We start from the raw sequence: 26,894 nt of genomic DNA, 5'->3' as shown, positions 1-26,894 counted from the left end.
AGAACTTAAATATAATAGTCCTAATGTAGCTTTTAATGTTGAATTTGACAATGCAGTGTCCATCCACTTCCTTTTTTTTTATTTAAATTCTTTCACAAATTTTGGAAGTGTCACTGGAAAATAAGTATAATAGTCCTAATGTAGCTTTTAATGTTGAATTTGAAAATTCAATGTCCATCCGCTTACTTTTTTTAATTATTTTTTTTTTTTAAGAAGATTGGAACAGTGTATTCTTAAAAAAAAACTAACAGAAATTTTGAATATTTAGGAAAATATAAAAAATATAGTAATGTTCATTTTAAACTCAACGCTGTTATTGGGCTTTTCCCACGGTCTTTGTGTGACATTTTCTTAAGTTAGTATTATATGGTTTTGGTATACCACACAAAAACTTTTGGAAACCTTGAAAAATTCTAAAATTTTTAAAGAAAACAACAACTTTTACAAATTTTACAGAAAACTTGTACAGAATAAATTTTACAGAAAGCAAATCCATTGTTTACATATCATTAGAACCATTTATGAGTAGTTCAATTCTTGAGCTAGAACAAGAACGTTTGACCAATTTGATTTATGTCACTTAAATATTGAATCATTACCCTTACACGTATTTTTTCCTGCGGTAGGAGCATCAGTACCAATCTTAATAAATTTATAAAACAGTATTCAATAAATTTGAATATGGTTTTTGTATTTTGATATTTTTAAGTTAAGTTTTTAAGCTCCGTATAAAATATTTAATTGATGTATTTTTAATATTTCAATATTCAATGATATTTCAACGCACGTTTAGGTATAGGGAGAGCAATGGTATGAATCTCTATAAACTTATCTTAAATCAACTTTTAAGACTTTTTGCGAAATTTTAGGATATTTGACCATTCAAAAACTATAGGAAAAGCAACCACCGTAATTTTATTTTTTAAATGTAAAATTCTATAAAATTTTTTATAGCGCCCAGGGTTTTACTGTGAAAATTTTTGAAGTTTTTTTTTTTTTTTGATTTTTTTTTTTAGATTTCGGTATTCTTGACAGAAAAAAAAAAATATAAGTTGTTTCACTACAACCCTGCTACCATAAAAAAGAAAGATGAACTAGAAAAGACCTGGTTACATTTTAGTATTAAGAATTGAAAGTTGCATCAGAAAGTACAAATGTATGTTATGTTTTCGTGTCCCAGTATTTCAAATTTTAAATTACGAAATGCGACCTCTGCGTAAAAACTATGGACTCTGGAGGAATTCAGATGATACCTTCAAATTCACCACAAAAAATATTCAAATAAGAAGGGTCGCACGGAGGGGGAAGAACTTCGGACATGAGCCTCCCAAAATCCTAAATTTTTCCGTATTTCTGGTCACTTCATATTAAAAATATCAAAATTTCTTTTCATTATTCCTCTCCTCTGAAAAAAGTTCTGCTCACATGCCTGCACATAAATTTACTCTAGTTCTTGTACTAAAAATTGTGCTCCTCAGTGTAATTTATAGACTTTTAATATTGAATATCGCTTGAATATCATTTCAGGACACATTTATTTTAATGGTAAAGGCGTCAACATCAACGTCTCCAAATTTATCTGACATAGTTCAATTTGTTATTCAAGTAACAGATTCTAACGACTCGGATCCGGTCTTTGACTCACAGATTTATAGGACTCAAGTCCCTGAAGACACTCCGAGGGAAACAACCATTTTGAAAGGTAATTAATTTCCCTTTTGTTGTCCTTCTTGCCTTTCAAAAAGAAAATATACGCGTCAAGCTCAGAATTTAGATGGATGGGCTGGGATACTTTCTTTTTAGGGGTTGTGAACTTGAAAAATTATAAGAAATTTATTTATTTGAGATCTTTGCAATATATATTCCACGTCTGTAGCGTTTGATGTTGTTATTTTTTACTTTTAAGTTTCCTTTTATTCAAATTACAAGACATAGGATTGAGCCTCACGAGGTAGACATGAGGTAGCCTAACGGATGCCAGTTGTTGATTACATGTAAACAAATATGAGTTTTTTTTTAGGAATTAGGCAAATGATATATTGCCTTCTAGCCAAGGAGCAATAAGCTAGAAGCCGTTCTAGCCGAGTGGTTGGCACGCTAGACTTGAAAGGCACGCCTTTGTCTGTGAGGACAGAGGAGGCCCAAACAGCTGCGCGCCCACTTCCTCTACCCTGATCTATTCAAGGCTTCATTCTTTACCCCCCCCCCATCCCTCATGAAGTTTTAATTTTTTTTCAAATTCATCATTATGACTTCTTCTCGCTCCGATTCGGGACGATCTGCTTTTTGTTTGGCCCCAGATGACTGGCTAGGCCAGGCTGGCCGAAAAACCAGCCATCTTTGGCTATTTTCCATCCTTAAACCATAAAACGTGGCCTAGACATATTAACCTTCATTTATTTAATAATAGCCCTAGAAAACAGTAACCTTCTTTGTATGATTTCACATTTCTTTATCTCTTAATTCGTCATAAATCGATATGTGCTCGTCAAATCCGATTTTATTTCATCTAGCAGACTTTAGATTCCCAATACACTCTGTAGCTCTGTTCCCAGCGCTTTATATTTGTAATATCATTACGCACTTGTTAAGTCAAAGCATTGTAATATCTTCTTGTCAGCTTAACTTTGGACATTGAAAATCAGGGGGATTTCTTCCCCTCATTTTGAGATTTGGAACGTAGTCTTGTGAAATATGAATTGAAGCCAAGCTCTGACAGAAGATGGTAAATTTAGTCAAGCGACAACGATCGAGTCGCTATGTAAATTCTAACTTGTAAGTCATATGAAATCAGATTTTGAAGTGTCTCTAGACAATTTTTGGTAAAAAAAAAGGGTTGTGAAAAGTTATTTAAAGCAAGTAGTAACTAAGTAATTAATTCGTTTTATTAAGTAATTTTTATTAATGTAAAAACAGAAAACATTTACTTGCCTTTAGAATTCTATCCTGAATCTAAATATAACATTCGTTTCCTTTTGCCACCACTTGTTAACTTGTTTAAAAAGGCGAAAAAAAAAACAGAAAAAATTGAAGTATTTTATATGGTTCTATAGATATGTGAATATGTTACTTTACTGTAACATATTCACACTGTACCCCTCCTACTCTAGTCAGGGTGAATTTGATTTTAAAAACTCATATGTAAATCAGCATGCCTACTTATCTGCTTATTTTTCTTTTGCAGTCTTTATATTGCTTTATTTTTTTTTGGTAAAATTTTGTTATACTTTTTCTGATGTTGTAAATGTACGAAGATGTCTTCCAAACTGACCAAATAAATAAAAGATACAATCATGGCTATATTGAGATGTTTACATTTTCTTTCAACAGCTACTACTGTTTCCCACTTTATACCTCCTAATGCTAAGATAGTGGTGGACACTGAGAGGCGCTTTTAGGTGAGGGATAGAGGGGACACTTGCCCCGGGGGCAAAAAGTAGCGTAGAAATTCAAATGTATAATCTGACGGTTAGAATCATTTTGTAATTTTCGAAATTTGTTTTATTAAAATAAAGTAGAGGGTGTATTTAATACACTAAAATAATTGATAAATTATTTAATTAATTGATTAAAACAAAACAAGATAATGAAAAAATAATAATTAAAATAATTAGATTAAAATAACTAATTATAATTAGATAATTTAAATAATAAATGAAAAAAATAATTTAGCAGTAAATTATTAATTAATTTACAAATTGAACAGAATTTTGTTAATAAATGAAAATTTTGTTGAAATTTGGCCTGAAAATTTTGTAGGAGACAGGGAAGGAGGCGCTACTCAAGATTTCGCCCCGGTTGCAAGAGAGGCTAGAGCCGCCACTGTGGACACTCCTCTTTTCCATCCCAACTGCTAAAACTCCGCTTTAGCTACTAGTTTTAAATCTTCCAAATATATTATTGTCTAACGTCTCAGTTCAACATTATCTGAAACGTCAGGCCCTCGTTCTAGCCCTTGGGGGTTTTCTTTCTTTCGTTTTTATTTCTGTTTTAATAAATTATTAACGAATTATAGAACCGTTTTTTTTTTGTTTATCACTTCTCTCTTACAGCTTGCGGTTCTCTTCTTTTTTTCGGTTTGAAAAAAAAAAAAATCGGTGACGGAATTGCTCTATAATAAAGATGTAGCTTACACCTTTCTTTTTTCCGATCTAAGTGTAAAATCTTTAATTAATACGACCTTGAAACCTTTAGTAACGGCCGAGGACGCTGATATTGGTGCCAACCAGGTAATAACCTACCAGTTTCCTGCCAACGTTTCTGAAGAAGTTCTTTCAAAATTCAAAATCGATTCCACGTCTGGCTGGATTTCAACTGTTAACCTTTTGGATAGAGAGCAAATGAGTAGATACGAGTTTGATGTAATAGCATCTGATAATGGATCCCCTCGGAGGTCATCATTGGCCAATGTTGTAATTGATGTTGGGGATATTAATGACAATCCACCTGTTTTTACTCAAACCCGCTATTTTGCTACAGGTAGGTGAGAAAGTTGATTTTGAAGTTGGTTATGTTAATGACAATCTTTACATTTTAGTGAGACATTTTATTTTAGTAAATGTAAGTTAGGAACCTGGAATCTTTAAGTTTGCTTCCAACATCATAAAGACAAAACAAATTTTGTGTATATTTTTATTCATTTAATTTATTTCTGTGTCGTAGCCTTGAATTCGTCTAGGATCGACAAAAGACAGGTAGAGAGGGTTTTTTGTCGTGATTTTAAAAGTAAATTGATTTAGAAAATACTAGCTTTAAAAACAGTCGAATTTAATTGGAGAGGATTGATAAGTTTGCCAAGACCTAAAAAAATTCTGTATTCAGTTTTTTTCTGTTTTCCTTTTTCTTTTCTCGTTTGCCTATTCTGTGCTTCAGTTTTTTTATGTTTTCCTTTTTCTTTTTTCCTTTGTTGTCGTGAATTTAAAAATAAATTGATTCAGAAAATACTAGCTTTAAAAACAGCCGAATTTATTTGGGAAAAGATTGATAAGTTTGCCAAGACCTAAAAAAATTCTGTATTCAGTTTTTTTCTGTTTTCCTTTTTCTTTTCTCGTTTGCCTATTCTGTGCTTCAGTTTTTTTATGTTTTCCTTTTTCTTTTTTCCTTTGTTGTCGTGAATTTAAAAATAAATTGATTCAGAAAATACTAGCTTTAAAAACAGCCGAATTTATCTGGGAGAAGATTGATAAGTTTGCCAAGACCTAAAAAAATTCTGTATTCAGTTTTTTTCTGTTTTCCTTTTTCTTTTCTCGTTTGCCTATTCTGTGCTTCAGTTTTTTTATGTTTTCCTTTTTCTTTTTTCCTTTGTTGTCGTGAATTTAAAAATAAATTGATTCAGAAAATACTAGCTTTAAAAACAGCCGAATTTATTTGGGAAAAGATTGATAAGTTTGCCAAGAGCTAAAAAAGGGGAACTATTCGGACACTAAAAATTTCAAAATGAAATTTTAAGGGGTGAAGGACCAACGTTTATTTAAACGTTTCAACGTTGAACGTTTAATCTCCTCAATATGTTAATGGCGATTGGTTCCCATTTGAACGTGATTGGCACTTTTTTGATTGCAGTTAATTTATTATTACATTTGTCTTTACTCGTTTATTCTTAAAATATTCTGGGGGGGGGGGTAAGCCAATGATGATAAATTTTCAATCCTTTGTGTTCATTTATTATCCTGGCTACTAAAAAAATATGGCCAGAAATGTGTAAAAAAGCAGACGTGGTTAGAGCTGCTATGGTTGGAGTAGTCTTGGCGAGAACATTCTAAGCAATGATAGTCACGGCAAGAGTAATTGATATTTATGTAAGGGTATCCATGGCAGGTATAAAAATATTTATTTATTATTTAATACAGTATAAAAAAGCGGAGGCGCAATCGGCTTGCAACAGACGGGCTAGATATTCGGAATAAAATAAATTAAGCTCAAAAAAATACCTGCAGAAATAACAAACAGGCTAGAATAACAGACAGGCTAGATATTCTGAATAAAACAAATCAAGCTCAAACAAATACCTGCAGAAATAACAGACAGGCTAGATATCATACGACTAGACGGCTAGAATAACAGACAGGCTAGATATTCTGAATAAAACAAATCAATCCCAAACAAATACCTTCAGAAATAACAGACAGGCTAGATATTATAGGTCTAGACGGCTAGAATAACAGACAGGCTAGATATTCTGAATAAAACAAATCAAGCTCAAACAAATACCTGCAGAAATAACAGACAGGCTAGATATTCGGAATTAAACAAATCAAGCTCAAACAAATACCTGCAGAAATAACAGACAGGCTAGATATTATAGGGCTAGACGGCTAGAATAACAGACAGGCTAGATATTCTGAATAAAACAAATCAAGCCAGCAAATACCTGCGTAGCAGACAGTAGATATCAGCCTGCAGAAATAAAAGACGGGCTAGATATTCGGAACAAAACAAATCAATCTCAAACAAATACCTGCAGAAATAACAGACAGGCTAGATATCATAGGGCTAGACGGCAAGAATAAAAGACAGGCTAGATATTCTGAACAAAACAAATCAAGCTCAAACAAATACCTGCAGAAATAGCAGACAGGCTAGATATTATACGACTAGACGGCTAGAATAACAGACAGGCTAGATATTCTGAGTAAAACAAATCAAGCTCAAACAAATACCTGCAGAAATAACTTAGTTTTTAGAAAAATATTAGATTTTTATCAACAGCTGTTTTGTTGTTTATCCGTTTGTTTGTAAGTTGTTGATCGACAAATTTATTCTCATTTCAAATACTTTTTACACATTTCTGGCCTTTTTTTTAGCAGCCAAGATAACATATGAACACAGAGGATTGAAAATTTATCATCATTGGCTTAAAACCCCTCCCCCCCCCCAAATATTCTCAAAATAAACGAGCCAAGACAAATGTAAATTTAGGAATTGTAATTTGAACGGTTCTTAAATTTATTCGAAGACATTCTAGGATCCCAAGGAAATCTTTGCTTTTATACAGACAAGCAACATATACAGACAAGCAAATGTGATATCCTAGACCCAATGGCCACTTGAGTAACTAAAAAAAGTTGAATAGTGACACTTTGAATTGGACATACAGAGCAGATGCAGTTCTCTATTGTTGAAGGGCTCTTTTCTCTCCTCATCGCTGCATACCTTAAAACTATAAACACGAAATCTACTTGTCTTAAACTGAAGGGTCGTAGAATGTTGAAAGGGGGCTCCTTTGAACAGAAACTGTGATACGATTTTATAAGTAGAATAGAAGAAGAGATAAGTTAAAATATATAAGAAAGTGGAAATAGTGAAATATATATAAAAAATATAAAATATATAAAATAATATATATATATATATATATATATATATATATATATATATATAAAAAAAAAAAAAAAAAAAAAAAAAAAAAAAAAAAAAAAAAAAAAAAAAAAAAGAGAGAGAGAGAGAGAGAGAGAGAGAGAGAGAGAGAGAGAGAGAGAGAGAGAGACACACACACACACACACACACACACACACACACACACACACACACACACACACACACACATATACATATATATATATACATATACATATATATATACACATATATATATATATATATATATATATATATATATATATATATATATATATATATATATATATATATATATATATATGTATATATATATATATATATATATATATATATATATATATATATATATATATATATATATATATATATATATAACATTTTCAAATGAAAATGAAGAATGACGATGGAACCTAAAACAAACAAAGATAATGCTATTCCTAAAAGGGGCTGTCACCCTCATATTTTTAATTTCTTTACTCTGCGCTAGAGTATAAGTCATCCTTTACTGGGAGTTTTATTAATCTCTTTGTATATTTTGAATAGCTTAAACTCAATATAAATTTGGAGCCGACAGTCCCCTTTGTCCTAACATTTTTATTGTTTCAAGTTTCACCAGTGTTCTTTACTTTCTCTGAAAGAAAAACTTGATTTTTTATTTATTTTCAGTAAAGATAAAGTGACATTAAAGGAAATTTGACGTTTTGGAATTTGATATTTATTGCACTTGACATTTTTACTTTTGAAAATTTGACATTTATTAAAGTGACATTTTCAGTGACATTAAAGTAAATTTCTCAAGCTAGTAAAATTTCTTCATCACCTTCTATATTTGTTTAGCGGCCTATCTTTACTTACAAACGTGTTCGTAATAGACCAACCGGCTTTTTCATTTGTATCTAAAAAGCGAAGTCCTTCATTTCAATTACCCATTTCGATTAATCCTAAATCATCCATATTTGGAATTAATTTTCATCTGCTCTTAAAGTTTTCCACTGCATTCCTAATTTAGTGATTATCTTGTCTTTCCAATCTCGTTTTGTGTAATTTGATTTATGGTTATTTCCTTTTAATATTTATCATTTTCTTTTTTGTAGCATTATCTTATCTCTAATGTGATTTTGTTGTAGCTATGGTAGCTAAGGTAATTTTGTCAAGACATTGTATTGCTTCTTTAATAAAGCTTAGATTGTACAGGGCTTTCTATTTTTGATTACTTAGAACTATTGTTGAATTAGATTATAGGAATTCATTGAGTGGGAGGGGATAGGGGCGTCAATTTACAAAAATATAGAGGGATTTCAAGATTTATTTTTAAAAATCTCAGAAGGGGCAATTTCGTTGTTGTATCTATTTTTTACTATGAAATTACAAAAAAAAAACATTTCAAAAAAAAAAACATTTTCCAAAATCACGGGAAGGCCAGGTAAAGAAAAAAACTATTGGAGTCCTCGAAACAAAAAAACAGAAAGAAGCTCACATTCTGTAAACTATAGTTGTTGTTCAGTTATAACTCACGCAAGCCACCCCCCCCCTCCGAACAGAGCCTCTCGGAGAAATTTACCGTAATTCAGAGAACTTTGGAGCTGGTTTTTTGAAGACATGTATTTTAGCCTAATTGATCCACCTGTAGTTTGGCTTTCACTTGAATAGCTTTGACACTACAGAGGAAGCACAAGAGGGATACTTGCAACGTCGCTCTGCTCCTTATCATAAAACCGCTACAAATATATTAATCTTTGTTTGCAAGAATGATTTCTAATAGTAATTAATGATTATAGCCAAATTTTAATAATTGCTGTCCAACCCCTATATTTGTCAAATAGAAACAAAATTTTTATACTATACCAATAAATATTCTAAACTATTATGCAAATTCATATTAACAATGAATTTTGCAGTTGACTCTAAATTGAAACCCGAAATGCTAAATACCCTCCCCCCATCCCCGAAGTTTTTGTTCTACTCGCAAAAATGTGAGAAACCTACATATAAACAAAGTTTGTATACGTTGTTTAAAAACTTTTTATTGTACCTCATTTTTATTGTATTTTTATTGTACCTCAGTTTAGTCATTCTACGCTGTTATCTTCTTCTTTTCTTTAATTTGTTGTATTTCTTTTTCATCTAGAGGAAACAGCTGAGCTTAATATATCAAGATACTGACTATCAAATTGAAACTGACTCTAAATTGAAACTCTAAATGGTAAATACTTTAGTAAAGTCATGTTGATATAAGGTTGACTATTTCAAAAAAAGTACTATGAACTTTGGGTTCATATACTTGTTTTTGCTATATGTACTTGCTTTTGTCTCATGTGTGGAGATGTTAATTAAATGATGGGGCATATGATGGGATGTGAAGATGTGAATTAAATGGTGGGTCATATGATGGGATGTGGAGATGTGAATGAAATGGTGGGTCATATGATGGGGTGTGAACATATGAATAAAATGGTGGGTCATATGATGGGATGTGGAGATGTGAATGAAATGGTGGGTCATATGATGGGGTATGGATATGTGAATGAAATGGTGGGCCATATGATGTGGTATGGAGATGTGAATGAAATGGTGGGTCATATGATGGATGAGTGTGATGAATTAGGTTACCAAAGGAAGTGTTTGAAGGTTGTAGGTTTGTTGAAAGATGGGTCGCAAGTATATTGAGGAATGAGTGTTTCGTGAGTGTGGAAAAATTAGGACGATTTCTCAGACTATCAATGGAGATTAGAAGCATATTTTTTTAATTGGTGCAATGTTTTTGTTTATGCAGCGCCAATCAGAATTGAATTTTATTTTTAGTGCCATGGCCGGAGGGCCTTTAGAACAATACATATATGATTTTAGTGAATAACCCCCTCCCCCAAGACAAAATGAAATATGTGAACTGTGTCTTAATGCTATAAAAAATCATTCTACGCTGTTATCTTCTTCTTTTCTTCAATTTGTTGTATTTCTTTTTCATCTAGAAGAAACAGCTGAGCTTATTATACAAGATACTTGCGGACCTTTGATAGAAATTTTTATGCTATTACAAACCTCATTCATGACTTCAAAATTATTTCAGTGAACGAGGACGTCGATATTGGTACAACTTTAGTAACACTAGCAGTTACAGACCAAGATTTAACAGCTTCAAGGTTGGTCTATTATATAACTAGTGGCGATCCTCGCTCTCAGTTTTCAATTAAACCAAATGGAGTATTGGCAGTCATGAAGCCCCTGGATAGAGAGGATATAAAGTCTTACAAGTTGAGAGTCGCTGCCACCGATGGGACTTTTGTCGCCTGGACTTCCGTTTCTATTGATGTCACTGATGACAATGGTAAAATACTTTACTGACAGCATTTAAAAGAATTTTTTTAAGGTTGAATTTTGTATCTTTAGATGTCAGTGATGACAATGGTAAAATACTTTATTGACATCATTTAAAAGACAATAATTTTTTTTAAGATTGAATTTTGTATCTTTAGATGTCACTGATGACAATGGTAAAATACTTTACTGACATCATTTAAAAGACAATAAGTTTTTAAGATTGAATTTTGTATCTCTAGATGTCACTGATGACAATGGTAAAATACCTTATTGACAGCATTTAAAGGAGAACAATATGTTGAGGTTGACTTTCGTATCTGTAGATGTCAGTGATGGCAATGGTAAAATACTTTATTGATTTTTATTGACAACATTAAAAAAACAATGATTTTTTAATGTTTACGTTAATTTGACGTTTGATATTTTTTTTTCAAAACTTGAATAGTTCTGAAAATGAATATTTACGTGTATTGTAAATGTACGTGTATGTACGTGAAAATGTACATGTATCTACGTACTTGTTTTTTTACAGTGTTGACATTGGATAGATGAGTTCATAATCCAGGTGTTTGGTGGGACTTGAGCTCTCATACATTGAGCTGATATCATCCTGGTGAGCGTCTAATATTAACTGTATCCATCTTTAAATTCTTTTCCTTTTTTGCACCAAACGTGATCCTGGTTTTGCCATATGCTTCCACTTGTATTTCTTTTTTACATTTATTCCTTACGGTTCGTAAGTCAAGAAACTTGTAACAAAAACAAAGTTTTTCGACTTGTGCTTGAAGTCTCAATCTTATCTTTTCCCGAGGAATCCCAAGGGACTAGAAAATAAAGACTGTTGTTTCTTCAGTGGAAAAGCTTTGATCTTTGTTTTCCTAGGAAAATAGAACAGAGCAGATTATAAGTTATTTGCAATTTTTACGGCAAGTTAGAGGATATATTATGTTCATCTTTTTCATCTTGCAGTGAATGATCATTTATTCAATGGTTTAGCCAGGAGATGGTTCAGGTGGGTCCACACTTAGGGGGTGCCAATTGGGGGGGGGGGTGCGCAGCGGCAATTGCTCGCCCCTCCCGAAATTTTGAAAAATACATTTTGTTTCTATTTTGGTAAAAAACTAGAAAAAAACAAATCGTTTCCCCCCAGTAGATTTTGAGCTCCTTTCCCCCTTCCCCTCCCTTTACACTTTCCTGAATTGGTGCCCCTCTCCTTACTCCCCAAATTGAGAAATCAAATAATAATGAATACATTTTGTTTGTATTTTCAGATAATCCACCCTATTGCTCTAAATTCAGATACAAAGAGTCCGTTCCAGAGGATGCTCCATTGGGCGCATTAGTATTCAAAGTTGAAACCAAGGACGTTGATGAAAATGAAGAATCAAGAGTTCGTTACTTTCTTACTGGGCGAGGAGCGGAAGATTTTTCTATTGACTCGACTAGTGGTAACTGAACGTTAAGTTCCTTTCTTTCTTTTCATTTTCTTGCTTTCTCTGCTTTTCTTTCTTTTATTGCTTTTCTTTCAATCCTATAATTTATTTTTATTTACAAAAAAAAACCAATATAGTTCATAATTTTTAAAATTTCTGCCACGTGATGCTAGCCAAATACTCAAACCTCAACTGATGAAATTCCTGCTTGAAGTAAATTGTGTTTCCTTCCAACTTGGGGTTTATTTTAGCAATATCATCTAAGGTTACGTAGTTAAGTCTACAAAATTTATACAGTCTAGTTAGCATTAGCATTTATTCTACTTTCTATTCCTAATTCTACTTTCTACTCTACTACTTTCTTCTTCTACTACTTTCTACTTCTACTCCTTTCTATTCTACTTTCTATTCCTACTTTCTATTCTACTTTGAACTTTCTATTCTTCAGTGTTTTAGTATAAAAACACATCTTGATGCGTTTTTCAACTTTCTTTAAATAAGACCCCCTCCCCTCCCTTGAAAAACGAACCCGAACGACAATCTTAGATGTTCCTTGGACGGCCCTGTTCCTTAATATGAAGCACATAATAAGCTCCTTGCAGGCTCAGAGTTCCAAAAGGAAATAAAAGCTACTCAGACATCGTTGCTAAATTATAAGGTGTTGATTAGAAAATCCCTGGTGGATATTTGAACTTGATTTTTTTAAGATTGGTACCTGAGAAATTACTGTGACTTTGTGAGCTTACATTATATTTAAGCTTCTCTTATCGATTTACTCCAATTATTCGTGAATACGCTCACATTTAGTATTTTGTTAAACAAAATTGTGCATCCATCGATTCACTAAATTCTTAACAAACAAGTTTTGCTCAATTCTTCTATTCAATGCTTTCTAAATATGACCGTATTCTATATTTGACTAAATAATATTTTCACTGTTCATTGGCTAAATAAAATCGATCCACCGAAGTCAACGGGAATAAATTTAACTAAAATATTTTTTTACGATTTCAGGTGAGGTAAAAATTGCCAGGATGCTGGACCGCGAAAGTCAGTCAAAATATCGACTTGTTTCACACGTCCAAGATCTGGACAAGCTTTTGTGGGAATGTACGGCTGATGTAATCATAATAGTAAGTGACGTCAATGACAACAGACCTCAGTTCAAAGTGGAGAACTTGACTGCGCTTGTACCTGAAGACCTTGAAGTCAAAAGTTTGATCACCAAAGTACATGCATCAGATTATGACGAAGGTACGTTGGCGCACCTTTTTTTGTTTTTTATTTTCGTAAAAAAAAACGTTGAGTGTTGTTCCATGCTTTCTCGTGTGGTGCCATCGACAACTTAATGATTTGCAATAGAACTATGGAATTGCCGTTTTTATTCCGAAAATGTCAAACTAAATTGTCTTTCTTTCTTTCTTCTTTCTTTCTTTTTTTCTTTTTTTTTCTTTTTCTTTCTTTTTTTCTTTTTGTTTTTGTTTGTTTTTCATAAGATTTGGTCTTTTTACGTGGTCTTTTTACTGACAGTAAACTATAAAAATTTATCTTTAAGTTCTTAATCCACTTCTTCTTCTTGTTTGAGTTATTATGGAGATTTATTATGATATGGAGATATTGTTGATATGGAGATATTATGAAATGGCAATATGGAAGTTATTATGGAGACATTTTTTGCATAATCGTATCATCGGAATGGAATCCGGGATCGTATCATCCGTGCCATGCGTTGGGTAGCTGCAGCTGAGATCGAATTGCAGGTCCTGCATTGCCAAGAAGGGATCAATCCACTGCGACCCCACAGGGCGCATTCGGTTCTAGTAATCACTGGAACAGGAAATCTATTCATATTAACGGATTTGCGTATATTAAGGTATGAGTTCCTGTTAGAAAACATCCAAATAGTCAATTTTTTTTATTCCTAAATTACCGGTGCCAGGTATAATTAAATATCTGATTTGCCGCTAGTCTTCCATGGAGGATTTAGATGTTCGAGAATGTCGAGGATGTTCGAAAGTTCGAGGATGTCGAACTTTCTAAAATTGTACCTTATCAACATTTATTGTTGCTAAATTAAAACCAATTGACGGGAAAATACCCTGGGACGACAACCCTTGAAACTGGGAAAAGCTTTTGTTCGGCTAAAGTTAAAAAAATGCTTTTGATGCTTCAGTCCAGGGCCGTCACGTATGGTGGAGGAGGAAGGGAGGGGTGATGCTTCTAAAATGTTTTGGTCACGTGGTAAAAAATAAGTCGGTAAAATAGTGAAGCAAAGTACCATGATTTTTCCGACGTTGCTAAAATTCTTTGTTCGGTTTAATAAAGACCACGAAAATACTGACATGTCATCTACAGAAATTTCGAACTTGGTCCGTAAACGCAGCAATTGCGACCCCTGCCGTGAGTTTACAGATGGTGCCACAATTTTCCATTTGGTTAAATAAAGAGCATTAAAATAGTGAAATGATATGTACAAAACCTGAATCTCGGTCGATAAGTGCAGCGGTTTTACCTACTCCAGTGATTTTACGCATTGTATTCGAAACTGACATTATGCTAATTATTGACGAAAAAAGTCGGTAAAAAGGACCATCCAGTCGGTAAAATCCCTTGCTCCCCCCCCCCCCCAACAATTTGGCTAGTAACGACCTTGCTTCAGTCTCTGTAATTGATACATGTCGGTCAGATTGAAACATGCTACGGAGAAGAAAAAAATGGCTCTCACCTACGGATTTGTAAAATGTATATATAAAATTTGAAATGTGATATGTAATTGAACAGTATATAGAAGGTATACCCACCCAAATGGGCATAAAGTAACCGAATGAATAAAGAGTTGAATAGATGCGAATAGCATCTTGTACATTTAACAGGATTCCCTGCCGTAGATTTTTCGTTTAAAAAAAGAAAATCTTAATTATAAATAAGAATGGTTTAAACTGATGTTCATTATACATTACTGGTCCATTATTCACCCTGAATTTATCTTTTCAAAAAAAAAAACCTTAAAAAAACCTACTAGAAAATAAATTTCTCTGTGTCGTTGACGCATGTCAGGAGTACAAAAATATATGCGGTGTTGGGAGCCGACGACATCAAAGAAGCTACTCAAGAAATCCATGCAACATTGGTCAAGTCTTTCTGCTTGCGGGGGTGCTAATTCACTAAAATGCAGGAGGAGGTAATGATTTTGCAGTTTGTTTTAATGAAGATACCAAAAAAAAAAAAAAAAATTCCAAATCTAGAGGACGAAAATTTTATTTTCGATTTTTATCAATAAAATGCCGAAGAATGGTTTTTTTTAATCTAGTGGAGGGGTGGTTGCTATCCGTCCTTACTAATTGCTCTCCCTGAATGCTGGCCAATTCTCTAAAATATAGGAGGAGGCTAGGATTTTTTCAGTTTGTTTTAATGAAAATACAAAAAAAAAAAATATATATATATATATCAGAATCTAGAGGACGAATTTTTTGTTTTCAATTTTTATCAATAAAAATACCGAAGAATGGGTATTTTTTTAAATCTAGGTGAGAGGTGATTGCTACCTGTCCTTCCTAATTGGTACCCCTGGCTGCTTGAATTCAATGCATTCATATGCAAGGTCATTCACTTTGAACATAACTGTATCAAACCGGTATATACTATGACAACCATATTAGAACCATATTCACCGTAAAGCGAGTGAATGAGGAAAAAAATCTTGGTCATATTTGACTTAGAAATAAAATTGGTCCCCACATTCAACAACTGTCACCCAATGTCATTGGCCCTACAGAATACTGGTTTGGCTTAATAATTCACTAGTTTGGCTTTAATAAAATTGTTCCCCATATTCATCAGTTGTCACCCAGTGTCACTGGTAGTACCGAATACTGGTTTGGCTTAATAAAATAATGGTTTGGCTTTAATAAAATGGGTCCCCAAATTCAAAAACTGTCATCCATTGTCACTGGTTTTACAGAGTACTGGTTTGGCTTAATAAATACTGGTTTGGCTTAAATAAAATTGGTCCCCCCATTCAACAACTGTCACCCAAAGTCATTGGCTTTACAGAATTATGTTTTGGATTGATAAATACTTATTTTGATTAAATCAAATTGTTCCACACTGTAAACATACATCACCCACTCTTATTGTGCCTAAAGACTTCTTGTACTTCTTAATAAAATACTAGTTTGGCTTAAACAAAATTTTTCCCCACATTAAGAAGATTTCACCCAGTGCCACTGTTGTTAACGAATACTGGTTTGGCTTAATAAGTACTTAATTGTATTAATAAAATTGGTTGCCTCATTCTAAAGTTGTCAACCAGTGTCATTGGATTTACCGAATACTGGTTTGGCTTAATAAAATACTTGTTTGGCTTAAATAAAAGATTTTACCACATTCAACAACCATCACCTAATGCCTTTGGCTTCAAAGAAAAATCGTTTTGCTTAATAAAATACTGGTTTGGCTTAAATAAGATTGGTCCCCATATTCAACAACCGTCACCCAATGTCATTGGCTTTACAGAATACTGGTATGGTTTAATAAAAGACTGGTTCGGCTTAAATAAAATTGGTCCCCAAATTCAACAACTTTCATCCAATGCCACTGGCTTTACAGAATACTGTTTTGCTTAATAAAGTACTGGTTTGGCTTAATAAAATTGGTCCCCACATTCAACAACTGTCACCCATTGTCATTGGCTTTACAGAATACTGGTTTGGCTTAATAAAATACTGTATTGTCGTTAATCAATTTTGTCTTAACATTCAACTACTTGCACCAGTGTCATTGTTTGTACTGAATACTGGTTTGGCTTAATAAAATACTAGTTTTGAGATAATCAAAATGGTACCCACTATAAAAATACATCACCCAAACTCATAGTATTTAAAGACTAATCGTGTGGCTTAAGAAAATACTAGTTTGTATGTAATCAAATAGTTAACCACATACAACAACTTTCACACAGTGTCATTGGCTTTACAGAATACTGGTTTGGCTTAATAAAATACTGGTTAGGCTTAAATAAAATTGGTCCCCATATTCAACAACTATCACCCAATGTCATTGTCATTACATAGTTCTTTTTTGGCTTTATAAAATACTGGTTTGGCGTAATAAAATTGTTTGCAACATAATACCATGGTAACCCAAAACCGCTTGCTGCAAATAGAACTGATATTTATTAATAAAATACTTGTTTGGCTTAAGCCAGAGGTTTCCCCACAAAATACAACCGTCAAAAAGATCCATAGTCTATACAGAATACTGGTTTGGCTTAATAAAATACTTATTTGGATTAAACCAAATTGTTCCCCATATTCAGCAACCATCACCCAATCTCATTGTCCTTACAGAATACTGGTATGTCTTAATAAAATACTGGTTTGGCTTAAATAAAATTGTTCGTCACATTCAACAACTTTCACCCAATGTCCCTGGCTTTACAGGATACTGGTTTGGCTTAATAAAATACTGTATTTGCGTAAATAAAATTGGTCCCCACATTCAACAAATGTCACCCAATGTCATTGGCTTTACAGAATACTCGTTTGGCTTAAGAAAATACTGGTTTGGCTTAAATAAAATTGGTTCTCATATTCAACAACTTTCACCCATTGTCACTGGCTTTACAGGGTACTGGTTCTGCGTAAATCAAATTGGTCCCCATATTCAACAACCGTCACCTAGACCTATGGTCTGTACAGAAAAATCTTTTTGCTTAATAAAAGATTATATTGGATTTAACCAAATTGTTCACCGTTGTCAACAACCATCACCCAATCTCATTGGACCTAAAGACTTCTCTTTTGGATTAAGAAATTAATGGTGTTTATTTAACCAAATTTGTCACAACATTCAACAACTGTCACCCAGTATAACTGTCTGTAAAGAAGACAGGTTGGGAAAGTTAAATACATGTTAGGATATAGTCAAATTGGTCTCCACTTTCAACAACCATCACCCAGAGTTAGTGTCCCTACAGAAAAATGGTATGGTTTAATAAAACACTATTTTGGCTTAAATAAAATTGGTCCCCATATTCAACAACTGTCACCCAATGCCATTGGCTTCACAGAATACTCGTATTGATTAATAAAATTGGTCCCCATATTCTAAAACTGTCACCCATTGTCATTGGCTTTACAGAAAACTGGTTTGGCTTAATAAAATACTGGTTTGGCTTAAATAAAATTGGTCCCCCTATTCAACAACTATCACCCAATGTCACTGGCTTTACAGAATACTGGTTCGGCTTAATAAAATACTGGTTTGGCTTAAATAAAATTGGTCGACACATTCTAAAGCTGTCACCCAATGTCATTGGCTTTACAGAATACTGGTTTTGCTTAATAAAATACTGTTTTGGCTTAAATAAAATTGTTTCCCACATTAAACAACCGTCACCCAATGCCAGTGTATCTAAAGAATACTGGTTTTGCTTAATAAAATTGGTCCCCATATTCAACAACTGTCACCCAGTGTCATTGGCTTTACAGAATACTGGTTTGGCTTAATAAAATACTGGTTTGGGTTAAATAAAATTGGTCCCCATATTCAACAACTGTCACCCAGTGTCATTGGCTTTACAGAATACTGGTTTGGCTTAATAAAGTACTAGTTTGGCTTTAATAAAATTGGTCCTCATATTCAGCAACTGTCACCCATTGTCATTGGTTTTACAGAATACTGGTTTGGATTAATAAAATACTGGTTTGGCTTAAATAAAATTGGTCCCCATATTCAACAACTGTCACCCAGTGTCATTGGTTTCACAGAATACTGGTTTGGCTTAATAAAATACTTGTTTGGCTTAAATAAAATTGGTCCCCATATTCAACAACTTTCACCCGATGTCATTGGCTTTACAGAATACTGGTTTGACTTGACAGAAAAATACTTTTCAAGTACAATTTTCCTGGCATATCACCATAATATAACCTTTGAAATAGGTCAAGATATGTGGCTAGCCTAATACTGCCTCCACGTGAGGTAGGAACTATTTGAGGAAACCCAAGTTTAAAAAAGTCCTGGAGTATGCTCAAAGTCCTGGAGTATGCTCAACAGAGACTTGACAAAACTTGACAGGCTGAAGAGTTCCAAAGAAGCTGCAGGCAATAGGTCGAAGTGGCTATTTCCGAAGAAACAGTAGCTATCAGATTGAAATGGTAATTTCCGAAGAAGCAGCAGCCAACATGTCAACCGGGTCGGGTGAAGTAATTCCAAAGTCTTTTGGTACCGGAAAGGCTAATTCATCGTCTGTTTTCCATCAAAAGTAATTTCCGTAAAATAAATCTCAAAGTTTCCTTAAGTAATAAGAGGGGTATCATAAAATTTACCTATTTCTGGAAACCCTGCCCCTGAACCCTTGTTCAACTCAACCCTCATGCCACTCGCCCCTCGTTCTGTTTTTTTTTTTTTGGCGTTAGAATTTATCAAAATTTGAAAAAGTTACAAATTAATTTATGCAAAGAAAAATATATCGCAACTTTGTCTTACCGTCTCTCTATTTAAATCCTTTTTTGTGCGTCATTTTATCATATCTTTATCTCTTTATATTCATATCTTTACATCTTTCATATCCAGTATTGTTAGGGATTTGATTATGTGTTAGAATTTCAACATAAGTGCTTCTCAAAAACTTATTTAGTCAAACTTGTGTTTTTGGCTTTAAAAGTTATCAAAATGTAAAAAGTTGACTTGACAGATATGTCTTCAAAACAGCTTAATTGAGCTTTCATGTTCCTGATATGGAGTCGCCCAAATTTTTTATGTAGTAAATTAATATCGATTATTTTTCATTTCAGTGTCAAGATTTTCTTGCCAAGACTTGGATGTATTAGTTCTCAAAGTCGGTGGAGTCAGTTGATAAAATTTAACGGGGGGGGGGGGCAAAATGTATTTTTCCAAATTCAAAGAGAGTAATTTTTTTGCTTTTTGTCAATTTTTGAAATGAAAAAGCTAAAAACGGTATTTTTGTCAAAACAGGCAAAGGAAAGTATCGAAGAAGGGGTTTTTCCAACTTAAGGGGGGAATGTAGGGCCGGGTTACACACCCCCTCTCAGTTGACACTCCTGATTAAAGTCTTTTACACTTATTAATACACAGTAAAAGTGTTTCATCAGAAATTTTGTAACAATTTTTTTAAAGCTTAAATTCACATTAGTTCTTCTGTCAAGATGAAAAAGTTCCCAGAAAAACTTTTTCATCACAACCTTAGTGATTTTAAATCAGTCTAGATTAAATTTATTATTGAGGGATGAAGTCCGTTGAATTGGTCTTCATCGAGGAATGTTGCAAATAAAAGGTCATTGAAAAACTGTTTGACACGACTTGATTTTAAATTGTTGGGGAACTAAAAAGTTTAATTTTAATTTCGGAGAAATATTTTAGGGAAAGCTTATAAACTTAATAAATAATTTATTTTGAATAAATAGGGTATACTATAAATAAAATAATAAAGTATTTATAACATATAAACAAATAAAAAGTAGAATAAGTAAATAATTATATTTCTTTGATCGATAAAATAAATAAATATGTAAAATAAATAAAGTGAATAAATGAATTGAATAAATTAAAAATGAATAATAATAAATAAATATTTTATGCAAGGAAACACGAGTAAAAGAATAAATGTTTTCATAAAGATAATAACACATTATGGGAGAATGTAGATGTATGGTAAATTGATCGAATGGGGAAAAGAATAAACACTTTGCTCTGCATAGGAGCGTAAGCGAGAGGAAAAGGATTCAACTAGGGTCGAAACTTAGGGTGTTTAAGGGAAAAGGGATGAATATGGCTAAATGATTTCATTTCCCTCTCATTTTTGCACTATTTTATCCGTCTGTTAGTGACCATCTCTTCACTCTATTCTGTGCTATTTTTTCTCTTTTAAATTATATGTAATTTTTTATTCTTTTTGTTTTTATTTAATTTGAGGATTTTGATTTTTTTTTTCTTTACAATGAGGCTTTTTTTCTGTTTCCCCTTTCTTAATCCAAATATTTTCATTATTTTTAACTTTAAATTTTAACCTTTTTAGACGACAGTCTTCAGAGATAGGGTCAAAACACTTAGCATTCTTAATTTTTTTTTTATATCTTTGGTTAAAAAATTCCTGATTTCAACTTTATGTTCGAACTAAAAAAAATGTTTAATAGTCTGTAAACAACTAAGATTCTTGTCTATATACATACGAGACAGGCGTGTCGATTTACGAAAATATAGTGGGAAGAAAAATATATTTTTCAAAATCCAGGGAGGAGAGGGGAATATACTGGGTTAATTACCCCACCCCGTAATTAGCAGCCTGACAGGAGACGGACTCGTTTCTGTCCTTCAATATTTCTGTTCTTCTAAAGTGTTTATATTTGTCTTTTTCTGCCTCTATTGCTCTCTTCTCTCTCGTTTTTTTCTCTTTCTCTCTCTCCCTCGTTGTCTCTTACTTTCTTTCCTCCTTTTTCTTTTTTTATAGCTCTCTCTCTCTCTCTAACGTTCTGTCTCTCTATCTTTCTGGCTCTTTCCTACTTCATTTGTTCCCTAAAAACCAATTATTATGGCCCCAGTAATTGTTATTTTAGGCAAAAACCGTTGATTCCGATATTCTTTTCCTGCATCAGCTCACTATTTGTCTCTTTCTTTCTTTCCTCCTTTTTTATTTTTCTCTCTCTATCGTTCCGTCTCTTTTCTACTTCATTTGTTCACTAAAAACCAATTGTAATAGCCCCAGTAATTGTTATTTTAGGCAAAAACCGTCGATTCCGATATTCTTTTCCTACATCAGCTCACTATTTGTCTCTTTCTTTCTTTCCTCTTTTTTTATTTTTCTCTCTTTATCGTTCTGTCTCTTTTCTTCTTCATTTGTTCACTAAAAAACAATTGTAATAGCCCCAGTAATTGTTATTTTAGGCAAAAACCGTTGATTCCGATATTCTTTTCCTGCATCAGCTCACTATTTGTCTCTTTCTTTCCTCCTTGTTTCTTTTTCCCTCTCTATCGTTCCGTCTATTTTCTGATTCATGTGTTCACTAAAAACCAATTGTAATAGCCCGAGTAATTGTTTTTTTATGCAAAAACCGTTGATTACTATATTCTTTTCCTACATCAGCTCACGCTGGGTCTATTTATGTCTGTCGTCTTGGTTTATTTTTCTCTCTTTATCGTTCTGTGTCTTTTATGCTTAATTTTTTCACTAAAAAAAAATTGTAATAGCCCCAGTAATTGTTATTTTAGGCAAAAACCGTTGATTCCGATATTCTTTTCCTGCATCCGCTCACTATTTGTCTCTTTCTTTCTTTCCTCTTTTTTTCTTTTTCTCTCTTTATCGTTCTGTCTCTTTTCTGCTTCATTTGTTCACTAAAAACCAATTGTAATAGCCCCAGTAATTGTTATTTTAGGCAAAAACCGTTGATTCCGATATTCTTTTCCTGCATCAGCTCACTATTTGTCTCTTTCTTTCTTTCCTCTTTTTTTATTTTTCTCTCTTTATCGTTCTGTCTCTTTTCTGCTTCATTTGTTCACTAAAAACCAATTGTAATAGCCCCAGTAATTGTTATTTTAGGCAAAAACCGTCGAGTCCGATACTCTTTTCCAGCATCAACTGATGACCATTTCATGATCAACGACGTCAGTGGGATCATCACTTTAGCAAAGTCTCTTGATCGAGAGTCAAATATAATTCATAACCTCACTGTTATTGCCAAAGATCAAGGGAGTCCTCAGCTAAGCTCCACCGCGTTTGTCAGTGTTGTCGTACTTGACGTGAATGACAATCCACCAGAATTTGAATCAAAGACTTATTTTTCTGCTGTACCTGAAGATGCACATCTTGGGACAGAAGTTATTCAAGTTTTTGCAGCCTCTTTGGATACCGGAGTCAACGCAGAAATTATTTACTCCATATTAGGAGGGAATGAGCATAGAAAGTTTGCTATTGATCCTAATACAGGTAATGATACGGAAATTATTCGGAAATTATTTAATATAAAACGGAATGATATACGGAAATTTTTTAATAAAATTTTTTTAAGCTTTTCAGCTGATGTCTTTCTCGAGGGGGGGAGGGCTATAGCCGAATTATGCAAGGAGCTATAGCCCCTTCCGTAATTGTACACTCGCTCATTTGCAGCCAAGTTTTTGCAGCCTCTTTGGATACTGAAGTCAATGCAGAAATTATTTACTCCATATTAGGAAGGAATGAGCATAGAAAGTTTGCTATTGATCCTAATACAGGTAATGATACGGAAATTATTCGGAAATTATTTAATATAAAACGGAATGATATACGGAAATTATTTAAGGAATAATATTAAGCTTTTCAGCTGATTTCTTTCTCGAGGGGGGAGGGCTATAGCCCAATTATGCAAGGAGCTATAGCCCCTTCCGTAATTGTACACTCGCTCATTTGCAGCCAAGTTTTTGCAGCCTCTTTGGATACTGGAGTCAATGCAGAAATTATTTACTCCATATTAGGAAGGAATGAGCATAGAAAGTTTGCTATTGATCCTAATACAGGTAATGATACGGAAATTGTTTATTCCATATTAGGAGGAAATCAGCATAGAATATACAGATTCTTTATTCCATATTAGGACGGAATGGATATAGAATGAGCATAGAATATGAAATTTCTTTCCATATTAGCAGGGAATGAATATATAATATAGAAATTTTTATTTCATATTAGGAGGGAATGAACATAAAATGACCATAGAATAAAGAAATTATTTTTTTCCATATTAAGAGGGAATGAGCGTAGAAAGTTTGCCATTGATCCCAATAAAGGTAATGATTAATTAGGTAGTATTTTCTTTAATTAAGTTAGTGTTTGTGTTTATTTTTTAGTGTTTAGAGTTAGTTAGTTTTAGTTAGTTGGTTAGAATTAGTTATTTAGTGTTTAGGGTCAGTTTAATGTTTAATTTAGTGTTTAATTAAATTAATAAGTTAATTAAGTTGTGCTTTCATCAGCCTATAGAGTCTGAAATAAGCAAGATTGGGGTACCGTTTCTTGAAAGTTATATGAAGGAAGTATCATACGGTCGAGAATAGGGTAGACCCATGGCTCCCCTATACCAGAAAACGTTGAATTCTTTTCTAAACACAGAAAAATAAATTTATCAAGAGAAGACAAGGCTTCATAAATTTATTTTTGGATTTAAAAATAGGCTGGTTATAATATTACATGAAGAGAAACGATGTGAATTTATAATTAAAGCAAGAAATATAAACACCTTATGCTCAGTTCAGTACCATTTCTTATGACTTAGACGTGTACTGAGAACTCCAATCCAACAATTGTTTTTGAGCTATATAGTAACCACATTCAAAGTGAATTGCTTCTATATTCAGAGTCAGGCATCTCCCCTCGAACGATTTCTATGACGCGTCCTATGCTTTTTTGCATTTCCATAAAGTTTACCTGTTTTGATCGTTTTTTTTTCAATTTTCACCCGTCCCCCCCCCCTAAAAAAATCCCTACGTAAATCCCTGTTCGCAGTACTTTTGTTGATTAACGATGAGTAAACGAAACTCAGAGAAGAGAGAAAGTAACAAAATGAAAAATAAAATCAAAAAGGGTGAAAAAACGAGGATTTTTTTTCACCCTTTTTGATTTTATTTTTCATTTTGTTACTTTCTCTCTTCTCTGAGTTTTGTTTGTCATGTATAGCCAGTGTGGTCTAAGAATGTATTAACGATGAGTACAAGTTGTGCATGAAACAGCTTTAATGGCATAATTTATACAGAAACAATTAGATCCATCCTCATAAATAATCCATCCCCAGACATAAATAGCCATGTGATAATTATGTATACCCGGATAACGTTATAGTCACACCATGGATGAACTATTATAAATTATTTTTATTGATAATTATTATATAAATTATTTTAAGAATAATTATATATGTGGTGTTATATGTTATTATATATGAATGGGTTTATGAGTTACACTTATGGATAAAATCAAAATTAGGCACCAGAACACCAGCACTAATTATCCCGATGGTAATTTTTTCAATTACCGATGATAATTTTTTCAGCAGAACGTTATTCAGTTTTCAAACGTAAAATTTAAAATCGATAAATCAGAGTAAAGACTTAAGGGATAAGTTTTTGAAATTAGAAAATGTGTAAGCTTTTAACAGCTGTTTTCCCATCTGCAAAATTAATCCGGGTAAAGATACGAAGACATAGTATTAGTATTCAATAATTGGGAACGAATTAGTGCTGATAAGGTAAAAAAAAGGTACAGCATTTTGCTGTGGACTTCCTAGTCCCAACTGGCGGTGCTGATCTCCGATTCATGGCCCTTCAGCCAGGAAGTGCAATGGGGAGGCTGGGGGCTAGCCATCCTGTGCTTTTGCAACCCTTCCTGTTTACCTTCCCAGATTTCTCCCGGTACTCATTTAGAGCTGGGTCGACTCTGGTGGAGCTTACAGTCACGCCACTGACCAATGTTCCAAAGCAAATAACCAGTGACACCAAGACTCAACCTCCAAGACTCTGGAGCCAGTATGGCTCCAAGACTCCTCCAAGACTCTGGAGCCAAGCAAATAACCAGTGACACCAAGACTCCACCTCCAAGACTCTGGAGCCAGTATGGCTCCAAGACTCCAAGACTCTGGAGCCAAGCAAATAACCAGTGACACCAAGACTCAACTTCCAAGACTCAAGACTCAGGAAAAAAGGATATCAAGTCTAGCGTGCTAACTTCTAAATTTTTGTCATTTTAACTTTTCTAACTTCTTTAGGCTAGTTTTGGCCTAGTTAGCTTGTCCAAGAGAAAAAATGTTAGGGGCTTTCCAAATTAAAAAGAAAAATGTAGTTGCCAAGGAGTCCCTGAACAAACAAGGTCAGGTTTGTCAGGTTATCACGGTGACCGGATTCAAAATTTTTCAATTTCTTTAGGCCAGTCTTGGCTTAGTTAGCTTGTCCTAGAAACAAAATGTATTGGGTGTTCCAAATTAGGAAAAAAACAAATAATTGCCAACGGGTCCCAAACCTGATAAAATGTAATTTATCACTGTGACCTAAATGATAAAGTTTATTATTTAGATAATAACGTTTATTATTATTATTAAATATTAACGTTTAATTTTAACCTAAATGATAACGTTTACCTAAATAGCAACAACCTAAATGATTACATCCGGAATAACGTCCTATATTTTTCCACTCATGTTTTGCAACCTTAAGGGATGTCAAAACTTAAGCGATTAAACCTAAAGTGACGACAAAAAATGCAGTTGAAAAATTGTATCAAGTTTGAAACCTAGGAATTGAACAATATATACAAACAAATACACCTGATTTGGGTGGACGAGGTGTGTGCCCAGCTGCGGGGGCTCACCTTGTTTGGTGCTGTAGTGACTTGCTAGCAGTAGTAGTAGTAGTACTTGCTTTTAAATCTTAACATCGCTTATCATCGCATAACCCCTCCTTGAGGTGCGAGGGGTTGCTGTAGTTAATTGCAAAATGTATAGGGTGTTCCAAATTAGAAACAACAAATAATTGCCAACGGGTCCCGAAACAAATGTTAACATCGCTTATCTGCATATTTAAATAAACTTTTTAAATATACACAAGTGGTGAATTTGCTGTTTGAGATCTTAGAATTTAATGTTTAAACATGATTTTTTAAATCTTGTGGAGGAGGCCCATCTTCCAGTGTCCTTGAACAAGCGTCTACTTTGCAGTTTAAACTAATGGCCACGAAGAGTACTGATGTACTCTCCGGCGTACTGATGTACCACGGCGCACTGACTGTAGAATGTGAGGGGGTGCAA

At 33.4% G+C, this 26,894-nt stretch overlaps 1 protein-coding gene across 2 annotated transcripts in view; it reads left to right on the top strand.

The window, feature by feature from the left end:
- The window catches only part of kug (FAT atypical cadherin kugelei), a 413,066-nt gene that overhangs the window by 337,880 nt on the left and 48,292 nt on the right, over positions 1–26,894 (top strand). For both annotated transcript variants that reach the window (XM_089099328.1, XM_089099327.1), the window contains 6 exons: positions 1,528–1,702; positions 4,195–4,479; positions 10,428–10,685; positions 11,950–12,126; positions 13,126–13,365; positions 22,670–23,056. In XM_089099328.1, coding sequence (XP_088955454.1) covers positions 1,528–1,702; positions 4,195–4,479; positions 10,428–10,685; positions 11,950–12,126; positions 13,126–13,365; positions 22,670–23,056 — 1,522 coding nt within the window. The remainder of the gene's footprint in view (positions 1–1,527; positions 1,703–4,194; positions 4,480–10,427; positions 10,686–11,949; positions 12,127–13,125; positions 13,366–22,669; positions 23,057–26,894) is intronic.

This window comes from Artemia sp. Qi Xiang Cuo, chromosome 13 (assembly GCF_049724085.1).
Source record: "Artemia sp. Qi Xiang Cuo chromosome 13, ASM4972408v1, whole genome shotgun sequence".
NCBI classification, from domain to species: Eukaryota; Metazoa; Arthropoda; class Branchiopoda; order Anostraca; family Artemiidae; genus Artemia; species Artemia sp. Qi Xiang Cuo.
The sequence above is the reverse complement of the archived record's forward strand: the minus strand, read 5'-3'. Positions and strand labels throughout refer to the sequence as shown.